The following is an 11,276-nucleotide window of genomic DNA, read 5'->3' as shown; positions in this document are numbered from 1 at the left end:
ATTGCCCAGAGTTCCTGCTGGGCGCAGACAGGGTGGGAGACACCTGAAGACGCCCTGGTGTCCGGGTCCTGCCGCTTGTTTTCCTCCTTGTCCTCTCAGCTCACTGTCCCCTCTCGACAGGCCAGACTTCCATGTTGTCCCTGGAGGCGGGAGGAGGCCGTGGTGGTCGGATCTGTGTCCTTGGGTGCTCTTCTGCAGGGCACTGTGTTGACCCAGGTGGGTGCAGTTGGGGTGGGGCTGGGGCTCCTGATTAAATAAGAGGCCCCTCCAGCACTCAGCTCTCTCTCAACTGAAAACATGAAGTCTGACGCCACTGGAGGGTCACTGCTTAACTGTGAGTATTTTGAAGCTTTGCTGCCACTGAAGCTCTGTGTCCGGTCTGGCAGGCCAGCGGGAGCCCTGGCTTCTGTCTCCAGCGGCGAAGATCAGCTCACTGCTGCGCAGTTCAGGCCCCCCAGGTCATGAGCAGTGGAATCCAGCTTCTGGAGGCTTCCGTAGCCGGGTGTGTGGGGCTGGCGGCTGACGGGCAGGCTCTCCCAGCGTCAGGTGCGTGGGAGCTGTAGCTGCGGTCCCCTGTGCCGAGTGTGTGCTGTGTACATGTCCGGGGGGAGCCGTCAGGTTCAGTGAAGGCCCATCGTCCACAGGCACCCAGAGTTAGCGCTCCGTTAAGGAAATGCCATAAACAGCCGGGTCAGGGTGAAGGATGAGGGGTGGGAAGAAAGCTGGCTGTTGCATCACTGGCGTGTTCTGTGAAACCAGACGGCGCCACTCTGCCAGTCCCCCCAGGGTGATGTGACAAGCCTGTGTGATAAGGCCATGTGTGACTAACACAGTCACCTGTCCCTTGCATGTCACAGGGTAGTGGCAGCAGGCCGAGGCGTGCCCTCCCTACTGCTGTCCCCTGCGCCCTTCTCCCCACGCCTCCACTCCCTCAAGCTGCAGGAGCTGAAATGACTTGGAGAGCAGAGCCGTGTGCTGACAACCTGTGGCTGACGGCTGGACCCTCGTCATCACCACGCACTTTGTCACCGACATGGGGTAGCTCGCGGTGGCTGAGCTGCCCTCCCCCTGCTCTATAAGAGCCCCAGCGAGGGGACCCCAGCAGCATCTGCCCTCGGTCTGGGCCAAGGTGCGGTGTGCAGCGCCGGCCAGCATGTCGCCCGCCTGCAGACTCGGCTGCCACCTCCTCCTGCTCTGCCTGGCCGCCCTACGAGGGCACAGCCAGGAGCCGGAGGTGAGTCCTGGCCGCGCCCACGGACCCCGCGCGCCTCCCGCGGCAGAGGCTGCCTGCCTGGGCTGCCTTCCTGCCCCTGCTGGGGTCTCCATGCCCTCCGCCCGAGCAGCCCCCTCCCTCCCTGCGGCCTCCGGGGGCGTCCTGGTTTGATGGAAAGGGTCCGAGGTCTCGGGGTCCTCCCTGGCCCTGCGGGACACTGACCGGCTCTGGTCGCTCTGCTGAGCCACGGAGGGTTCCCCTCCCCTCCCCATCCCTGGGACGTGGCTGGACGGATCCGGTTCTCCTTGCCAGCTACGGGAAGCGGAGGACTACGACCCCTTCCTGCTCTTCGGCGCCAGCCCGAAACGGGACGCGGCCGGGGAGGAGCCGTACCGCCGCACGCTGCGTGAGTCGGGCTGCGGGTCTCAGTGCTGGGTGCTTGGGGGCGAAAGATCGGGTTTGCGCGGGGCACGGACTCCGGGGCTCCGTCACTGGAGGTGGCAAGGACTGCGCAGGGTGCGGTCCCCAGCAGAGAACTGGCCCGAGGAGGCTCGCGGGGAAGCGGCGCCGGGAGGGTTTGCGGGGAAGCGGTGCGGGGAGGGCGCTCCAGGAAAGGGTGTGAGCCCGGGGAAGCGGCGGGGAGAGCACTGCGGGTCACGGGCGCCTTCCCCAGGCTGCGTGGACGCGCTGAGCCTCCAGGGCCAGTTCACCTTCACCGCGGACCGGCCCCAGCTGCACTGTGCCGTCTTCCTCATCGCGGAGCCCGGGGAGCTGCTCACCGTGCGCATCGACCGCGCCTCCCTGGACTGCCCCGGCGGGGACTTACTGAAGGTGAGGACGCGTGCCCGGGGCCGCCTCGGGGCGCTGCAGGGCTCCACGCCCAAGAACTTGCAGAGACTTGGCGCGCCCTGGGGTCCGCCAGGCTCAAAGCCGCGGAGCTGCCCCGCGCCTGAGATTGGCCGTGCCTGCGCCAGACGCAGCCATGCGTGCCCTGGGGCTCCATGGGGGGGGGGGGGGGCGCAGGCCACAAGAGGGCAGTGGGCTCCTACCCGCATTGCCCCACACCCACAACCAGCCGGGTTCCCTGCAGAACAGGTGCCTGGGGCAGCACCCGGAGAGGTCCTGGGTGCTGGAGGCTTCCCCCGGTGCAGACTGCGCTGGGCGTCTTGGGAGCAGTCAGTGCAAACGTGATCACGGGAGAGGCTGCAACCAAACCTTTTTGTGGAGTGACCGAGCGAGAGAGAACGAGAGTGAATGGGGGGGGGGGGTTTGCTGAGGGCTGTGGTCTTCAAAAGTTCCCAGAAATTGTGTGCTTAGAAGTTTCTGCACCAGAAACAAGCTGCTCTCCACTCCGTGTTGAAGTGTGCCCTTTTAGCCGCTGACGGGCGAATTGTTGCTCCAGCTTTTCTCCCCCTGCGTGTCCGTGACCAGAGCGAGGGAAGGAGCCGAGTGAGCCCCGATTCCCCAGGGTTCTCCTGCAGTGCTGTGGGACGCAGGACCAGGATCAGAACCACAGTGGTGGAGGCGATAAAACAGGCATAGGAGAGCAAATGAATGGGCATAATTACTGCCCCGGCACTGACCGTCGCAGTGAGCAGGTGGGGAGTGTGGGCCGCCTCTGCCTGGCTCCCCCCCTCCTCAGCACCCCTGGAGTTTCAGGACTGACGGGGTCACCAGGTCTGTGCCCTCCCTAAGGTTTTTTTTTTTTTTTTTTTTTTTTAACTGTTTGAGTAGTAGTTTTACCATCAATTCGCGTAGTACAACACATTAAGGGCAGAGGTCCTACAGGTGCAGTGACTCCCGTTGTTGATTTAACAATGACACTCTTGTTTATCCAAAGGTCTTTGATGGCTGGATTCTCAAGGGAGAGAAGTTCCCCAGTTCCCAGGACCACCCCCTGCCCACGCCTGCACGCTACATGGATTTCTGCACGGGGGGCCTCAGTGGACAGAGTGTCACATCCTCCCAGAACGTGGCCATGATCCTCTTCCGGGTCCACCACCCAGGAAATGGGTTCACAGTGACCGTGAGGACAGATCCCAACCTCTTCCGTAAGTAGGCCTTGAGGGCCGAGGTGGGGCGTTGCTACCTGAGGGCTGATTTGAATGGAGGTTCTTTTGTAATTAGAAATGACCTCAGTGATATTTTCCATTTGTCATTATGAAAATCGAATTTCTCTTCTCCAAAGTCTTGCCCTGATCCCTCAGCCACCCGGTGAGTCTGGCAGCACTTTCACATCCCGTGTCGTTTCCCACATCTAGGCTACGCTGAGGGAGCAGGCGAGAGTTGGGTCCTCGTCACTCCTAGGCAGGTGGAAGGCTGCAGGGCAGGGAGGTGGGGCCACAGGGCGTGTCCCGAGCACCTGCGGGCGCCTTCTGCTTAGTTCCTGTCTGCTGGGCACTCGGAGACGGCACTGTGAGACGTGGCAGCCTGAGCCTGAAGCAGTGCGCTCACTCCCTGCTTGCTGCTTTTTCCCCAGAGAGAGAAATCGGAAGCACGGACTTCATCACTTCAGGCTGCCCACGGTGGTGTTAGTAAACGCCTTGTCCTCATCTGCTGGACAGTAACATGCTGTGGCCGGATTTCTATTAAATAGCAGTATTTTGGAAGACGCCACCGCCCCTGAAAGGCTGTTTCCAGGGGTGGGTGCAGGATAAATCTGGAGGGAAAAAACCAGGTGTTTCTACTGTTTTGTCTGGTTAGGGACTAGAATCTTCTAGAATCATTCAGGAGCCTTCTAGAATTGTCAGGGACTTTGACTTTTAAATGAAAACAGCAGGAGGCGGCCACCGGTGGCTCTGACGTGTTCTGGTTCACCAGAAACTTTTATCCCAAAATTGGCAAAAAAAAAAAAAAAAAAAAAGTGCGAAATCTGATGCTTCTGGTCTCACCATCACCTCTAGAAGAATAAATACATTGTGATGAAAAAGTTTCAGAAATTTCTGTAAATTAAACGTTGAGAGATTACCTTTTTGTCAGCTTACCACCCCACCCAGCAAATATTTATGGCCTAAGCCTGCTGTCTATTTTTTTCAGCCTATTTTGTCAGTATTATAAACTGCTCAAACATTTATCATTTAAAAATATATTGCTATAGACAGGCAGGGGTTGACTTCTGGACTTGCTTTTTTTTTTTTAATTTTATTTGAAAGGCAGAATTACGGAGGGGGAGAGAGAGAGGGAAAGATCTTCCATCTGTTATTTCACTCCCAAGATGGCCTCAAATGTCACGGCTGGACCAGGGACAGGCCAGGACCCTGGAACTTCATCTGGGCCTCCCATGTGTGTGCAGGGGCCCAAGCACTTAGGTTATCATCTGCTGCCTTCCTAGGTTCATGAGCAGGGAGCCAGCTGGACTGGCCCTCACACTGGGTGCCTGCACTGTAGGCAGCAGCTTAACCCACTGACCACAGCTGGTGCCTGGCCTCACCCCAGGCCCTAATCCTTCCAGATTCCTGGTTTGCCCTTGGGCCCTGTGGGCTGAAGTGTTGCTGGAGCCACTCCTTTCTGTATTGTTGGGTTGATTGTAATGGTTACAGAGGGCAGCATCGGAGGCTCCCTTGCCGCCGGCCTCCAGGCCATGTCTGCCTGTCCCTGACGGTGTTTATCCCCAGCTCCGAGTCTCCAGTGGCCCTTGCACTGTGTGCTCTCTCTGGGTACACCGGTCCCACCGCGTGTAAAGTGGCAGTGTTTCTGTAAAACCCGGCACGCCAGCTAATGCAAACGTGTTTTCCCCACAAAGCCTGCAACGTGGTTTCTCCGACTCCGAGCGGAAGGTTCACACTGGTGGTGCCGCACCAGCGCCGCAACTGCAGCTTCTCTGTCGTCTACCCCGTGGTGATCAGAATCTCTGACCTCGCCCTGGGCCACATCGGCCGTCTGCACGTGAAGGTGAGCCGTTCTCGCTGGCTGCGGGTGTCAGCGGCGCGCGCTGGCCTGGCTGCAGGCGGGCGGGCGTGCTCAGGTGCCAGTTCTGACGCCGTGGCTGCGTTTCTGGGGATGCGGGGAGCTGCGCTCTGTAATTACCGTTGAACTCCCTTGTGCCCGCCTCTTTGAGATCACCGTGCCAGCGTGACTAATGCACACAGCTGCTTCCCTGCTGCTTCCGATCTCCTTCCACACCCAGGAAGCAGCTCATTGACAAAGCTGCCACGAGGGATGCTAACTATAGCAACAAACACGAGAATGGATTTTTATATTGCAAAATACAGCAAAAGTTTCAAAGAGTAATTTGCATTAAATTTAGTCCAATACATTTCACTTTCAAAACAGATATTCACTGAGAACCGTTATCAGCTTGTTTTCAAGCGAGCTTCTGCACGGGCCTCAACACGGGCTTGGTTGACCTGCCTGGAGCTGCTTTCCTGGGTCGCCGTCATTCCGCGTGCCCAGGTTAAGATAACTCACGCTGGCCTCTGTCAAAGGCAGTCTTCATGCCCAGAGTTGAGGGAAGCTAGTGAGTACGTCCGTCTTCCTCCAAGCCCCGAGCTCACCGCCGGTGCCTGTAGTATCTTTTTTTGACTGCAGCTTAGTGGAAGGGGGGAACGCCTGAGGGGCAGCCCTGGTGGCCTGGTGCCACCTGTGTGTCACTCCGGGGTAAACGCTGGTTCTGTCGAGGCTCTCAGGAGCGATCGTGGTGTCTCCTCTCAACAATCTGGAGCCCATGGCGTCCTAGGCACCTATCGCCTCATGTGCTGTTTCCTGAATCCTTGCTGTTTGCCTGACACTGTTCTGGATGCTGGAAATGGGCTCCCAGGGTCCCCTGTTTCGCAGAGTGGTCAGAGCTGCAGGACGCTGCCGCAGAGCTGGGCGGTGCACGGTGTGTGGACAAGGTGGGCAGGGAGGGCGGGAGCTGCGGCGGGTACGGAAGAGTCCCGAGCAGCAGCCCTGAGAGTGAGCTTGGAGCAGCAGTCAGCAGCTGGGAGCAGGGTGCAGAGGGACCAGCAGGCAGGGGCTCGGAGGCAGGCCCGGGGGGTCAGCAGGCAGGGCTCAGAGGCAGGCATGGGGACCAGCAGGCAGGGCTCGGAGGCAGGCCCGGGGGGTCAGCAGGCAGGGGCTCGGAGGCAGGCATGGGGACCAGCAGGCAGGGCTCGGAGGCAGGCCCGGGGGGTCAGCAGGCAGGGCTCAGAGGCAGGCACGGGGACCAGCAGGGCAGGGGCTCAGTCAGGCACAGGGGATCGGCAGGCAGGGCTCGGAGGCAGGCATGGGGACCAGCAGGCAGGGGCTCGGAGGCAGGCATGGGGACCAGCAGGCAGGGGCTCGGAGGCAGACACAGGCGGGTCAGCAGGCAGGGGCTCAGTCAGGCACAGGCGGGTCAGCAGGCAGGGGCTCAGTCAGGCACAGGGGGTCAGCAGGCAGGGGCTCGGAGGCAGGCACAGGGGTCAGCAGGGCAGGGGCTCAGTCAGGCACGGGGGATCAGCAGGCAGGGGCTCAGTCAGGCACAGGCGGGTCAGCAGGGCAGGGGCTCGGAGGCAGGCCTGGGGGGTCAGCAGGGCAGGGGCTCAGTCAGGCACGGGGACCAGCAGGCAGGGGCTCGGAGGCAGGCACAGGGGATCAGCAGGGCAGGGGCTCAGTCAGGCACGGGGACCAGCAGGCAGGGGCTCAGTCAGGCACGGGGACCAGCAGGCAGGGGCTCAGTCAGGCACGGGGACCAGCAGGCAGGGGCTCGGAGGCAGGCACAGGGGATCAGCAGGCAGGGGCTCAGTCAGGCACAGGGGATCAGCAGGACCGGGGCTCGGAGGCAGGCACGGGGACCAGCAGGCAGGGGCTCAGGCAGGCACGGGGACCAGCAGGCAGGGCTCGGAGGCAGGCACGGGGACCAGCAGGCAGGGGCTCGGAGGCAGGCACAGGGGATCAGCAGGCAGGGGCTCAGTCAGGCACAGGGGATCGGCAGGCACGGGGACCAGCAGGCAGGGGCTCGGAGCCAGGCACGGGGGGTCAGCAGGACCGGGACTCGGAGGCAGGCACAGGGGTCAGCAGGACCGGGGCTCGGAGCCAGGCACAGGCCTGCTGGCGGCCAGGTGGCAAGGCCGGAGCATGCTGAGCCTGAGAGCATCCAAGAGCACTACAGCAGGCTTGCGGGAGAGCAGTGGGAAGTATGGGTTTCTTTTGGTGTAGAAAGAGTAAATTGTGCATAGCTTTATCATATCTGTGTTTTTCACATATTATGAAGAAAAGTGGTTTTGCACCAAAATAAACTCGTTGTTTCGTTCCCATTTTCCATGAACCTTTTGAAGGGCCCTGGTGGTGAGGAGCTCAAGGGTAAGTGTGGTGGGAAGCCACGGATGGGTTCAGGCAAGAGAGGGACGTGAGCCGATTTGAGCCGATGTGGCCCCCACGTGGTGAGTGGGCTGGACTTTGGTGGTCAGGTGAGATGCTGTTTGGTTATTATTAATGTGCCTCTCGAGGTTCTTTCCTGCAACAGGACAGCCCAGATCTTTGTAAGTTGGACGATGAGCTGCACCAAGGAAAACTTAGGTTTTGCACATGAGCAGTGTGGTTGTCTCACAGTGGGTGCAGGGGGTCCACTGAGCGTACTGACGCAGCCCAGGCAAGAGAGAGCTGTGGCTGGGAACCTCAGGAAAAGTCAAGGAGATCCTGCGGTGGAGGGAGCCCCCGCGGGGCCTCCCAGGGGCTGCCCCCGTCCGTAACCAAAGCAAAGTCCCTGGACACCTGGACGGGCAGAGCAGCGGCCTCGTGTCCGCGTGTCTTCCTAGTGACTTCCTCTCCTACTCTGACACTGCCTGCTGAGACACGGTGGCCACAGAACCAAGTTCAGCCACAGTGAAGCTCCCAGGGAAAGTGGTCACGTTCTCCCCTCCTGCTCTGAGCGGCTTGGTCAGCGCCCTGTGCCAGAACATGAAGTGGGGGACACAGTGGGGCTCATGAAGCCGCTCTCACGTGTGGGTGCAGCGGTGTGTGAAGCTCTGAGCACAGTGCCCGGTCCCAGTCCCAGCCCCAGCCCCAGCCGGCCTTCCACACGTCCCGTTTGCCTGCTTCCCTCAGCCCAGCCATTGTTCTGTTGTTTTCTAACATGCTGTTTAGTTCTGTTTTTGTTTCTGTGTCCTTCTGAGTGTGTGGATGTGTGGGTTTGTGTGTGTGTCTGAAGTTCTCTGTTGGGCCCATCTGGTTCACCCCACCAGCTCTCTTTAAGGAAGAGGGGCACAGGCAAAAGTAACTACACAAATGGCAGGGGGCAACACAAGATGAAAATGTGGGGGCCTTGTTAAAAAATGAGCAGCTCGAGATTGCCACCCAGCTCAGACGAAGCGCGGAGACCCTGTGAGCATGGCCCTGTGCGGCTGGCCAGGCCCACGAGGGAGCTCTGGTCACAGGCGACAGGGGGCCTCTCCATGGCAGGTAGGAGTGGCTGCCCTGTTGGGTGGTGTGCTGGGGTGGGGCGGGAAACAGGGGACTCCGTCTCAGACTCCACCCCTCTCGATCAGTTTGGAAACGTGCTTTTGTTGAAAGGAGAAAGATGTAGGTAGCTCCTAGCTTACGTGGCCCCACTCAGAGCTTAGCCTCTCTTCAGCATGCTCACGGCTGTCTGACCCGTAAGGTGGAAATGAGGTATTCCGACAGCGGGCACATGCCTTCAAGAAGGAGGAGGAAGGGGTGAGCTGAGGGGAGAAACGAGGTAGAGGCCCCGTTTGTAAACACGGGCGCTGGACTCCGCGGCGCTCTGGCCACGTGCAGAAGGAGCGCGGGTGACTCAGGCCATGAGGGGCAAGCTCGGGTGACTCAGGCCGTGAGGGGCAAGCGCGGGTGACTCAGGCCGTGAGGGGCAAGCGTTGCAGGCCCCGCTTCTGCACAGCTTCCATCTCACAGATTCACAGTTTGTCGTTCAGATGCTTGAGCTGAAAATGACTCACACACACTCAAAAAAAACGATTGCTCAGCCGACTTAGAAAAGCAGTCCTCGTGATCTTTTCCTTCAAAGCCTCTTGTGATTTCCGGAGTCCCGGGAGCTACACTGAATGGTGCTGCCAGCGGGGGAGGCTGGCTGAGTCAGCTCTGCGCTGCCCTTGGTGGGCTGGCTGGGCGTCCTTGGTGGTCTCAGCGTCTTTCTCTGCTGCTTCTTCTCTTAGCTGCCCTCGGCAGGTTGTGGGGGAACAGGAGACTTCGTGGAGCTGCTGGGCGGGACCGGATTGGACCCTTCCAAGATGACACCTCTGGCTGACCTCTGCTACCCCTTCCGTGGCCCTGGTGAGACTTGGGACCCTTGGTTACGTGCCTGAAACAACACCCCCAGCCTCCAGTACACGGAACACTCTGCACGTGGGACCAGCGCAGATTTCACACTGCAGCCTGTGCACAGTGTCAGAGCTTTCAGATTCTGTTTCCTTGGGGTCCCTGCCTCCCTCCCCCAGAGGCTGATAGGTTTGTCTGGGAACTGAACAGCGTAGATCAGACAGTAGGTGGATCACTGATCAGTCCTAGTGTAATGACGACATAGTAATGAAGCTTCCCATACACATGGGACGTGAGCGTGAGAGTGAGTAAACAACACAGTGAGGAGCTGCATTAGAAACTCTCAGAACTGCTGAGTGGGCTGACTTCCAGCAGCCAGGACCCCCTGCAGGGCCCGTGACACAGAGCTGAAGTCCAAAACCTCCCCATGTCTCCTGCCACACGGGCTGGCTCAGTGCACGGCATGCTGGCACAGCCAGGAGTTCCCATTCGCTCACACTAAGGTGGCCGAGGCTTGGTGAGGATTACCAGCCTGGTACCACACCAGACCAGGCAGCCTGACCTTTCTCTGGAGGCCACTCCCAGAGCTGGTTCAGGTTCCCTGGACTGACACCCAGGTAAAGCGAGGGAACCAGTCTCTAATCGTGTGGTGAACTCCTTCGTCAGTGCAGACCACAGACCTACCAGGGAACGCGGCTACAGAGGGGCCGTCCGACCCGCCAGCTGTTCCTGCCACAGGCAGACCAAGTCAGCCACCAGAGCTTTCTCTAAGCAGATGCTGAGATCTTAACAAACACACTGGCTCTGAAACAGAATTCATATCCACAGCTAAGCCCAAGGCCCAGGATATCTGTGCCCTCTCTGGACACACCTGGGTCAAAAAGGTTTCCAGTGGCGTTTCAGGTGGGCCAGGGCTCCAGGCTTTCTAGACAAGGTGAGGGCAAGTGGTTTCTAAAAACCAGTTTCCTGGAAACCAGAGGGTTCTGTGAGGCCAGCCACAGTGAGCCCTGATGTCCCTGGGCACTGTGCAGCCTGCTCGGCCACGTGTGTGTGGTCTCCAGACCCTTCCGTGCCGGTTATGGACGGTGTCTTTGCGAAGCCGCTGGGGCAGAAGACGAAATTGCGACCGAAGGACACTTGTGCCATAGAATTTAGCAAACTGAGGCAGGAGGGGCTCTTCTGCTGGAGGGGTTTGGTTTGGTTTGCATTAGGCAAAAAAGTGACATGAAGGCCAAAAGGCACTTTGGCCTGCATTGCTTAGATAATTGAAACCAGTTTTAAGACAGTGTGAAGGCTTGGGTTATCTCACTCCTTGGTTCATTTTAAACCTCAGTTTTTCGTTCATTCACCATATCTTATGAGCGCCTCCTAAGTTGTTAAAAAATGCATACAGAGAAGTACTCAGGACTCTGAACTTATTTTTTTTTTTTTTTTTTAGAGATTTATTTGAGAGGCAGAGTTACAGACAGAGAGGTTACAGACAGAGAGACCTTCCATTTGCTGGTTCACTTTCCAAATGGCCCCAACAGCCAGAGCTGGGCTGATCAGAGCCAGGAGTTTCTTCCCAGTCTCCCATGCAGGTGCAGGGGCCCAAGGACTTGGGCCATCTTCTACTGCTTTCCCAGGTCACAGCAGAGAGCTGTATGGGAAGTAGAGCGGCCAGGACCGTAGCCGGCACCACAGGCGGAGGTTTACCCCACTGAGCTACAGTGCAGGACCCCAGGACTCTGAACCTTTAACATGAATTTCATTCAGGATTTTCCCAAAATAGTAATATGCACATAGCTAAAGGAATTGGGTTATCTTGGGGAAGTGTCACACTAAGATCAGGGAAGGACCGACCTTCCAGATCATTCCAGGAAAGTGCATTGGG

At 58.8% G+C, this 11,276-nt stretch overlaps 1 protein-coding gene across 3 annotated transcripts in view; it reads left to right on the top strand.

Moving 5' to 3' along the window:
* The first annotated feature begins 1,153 nt into the window (after positions 1-1,153).
* CRHBP (corticotropin releasing hormone binding protein) overlaps positions 1,154-11,276 on the top strand; it is a 46,490-nt gene continuing 36,367 nt past the window's right edge. Inside the window, exons 1-6 of one of the 3 annotated variants that reach the window (XM_062212545.1) lie at positions 1,154-1,234; positions 1,526-1,619; positions 1,887-2,044; positions 3,054-3,264; positions 4,956-5,104; positions 9,301-9,418. In XM_062212545.1, coding sequence (XP_062068529.1) covers positions 1,154-1,234; positions 1,526-1,619; positions 1,887-2,044; positions 3,054-3,264; positions 4,956-5,104; positions 9,301-9,418 — 811 coding nt within the window. Of the gene's footprint in view, positions 1,235-1,525; positions 1,620-1,886; positions 2,045-3,053; positions 3,265-4,955; positions 5,105-9,300; positions 9,419-11,276 lie in introns of those variants that run through there. The other 2 variants (XR_009868108.1, XR_009868109.1) reach the window with 2 other exon arrangements.

The sequence above is a fragment of the Lepus europaeus genome, chromosome 15 (genome assembly GCF_033115175.1).
Source record: "Lepus europaeus isolate LE1 chromosome 15, mLepTim1.pri, whole genome shotgun sequence".
In the NCBI taxonomy this organism is placed as follows: Eukaryota; Metazoa; Chordata; class Mammalia; order Lagomorpha; family Leporidae; genus Lepus; species Lepus europaeus.
This window is presented reverse-complemented; position numbering and strand designations above follow the sequence as displayed.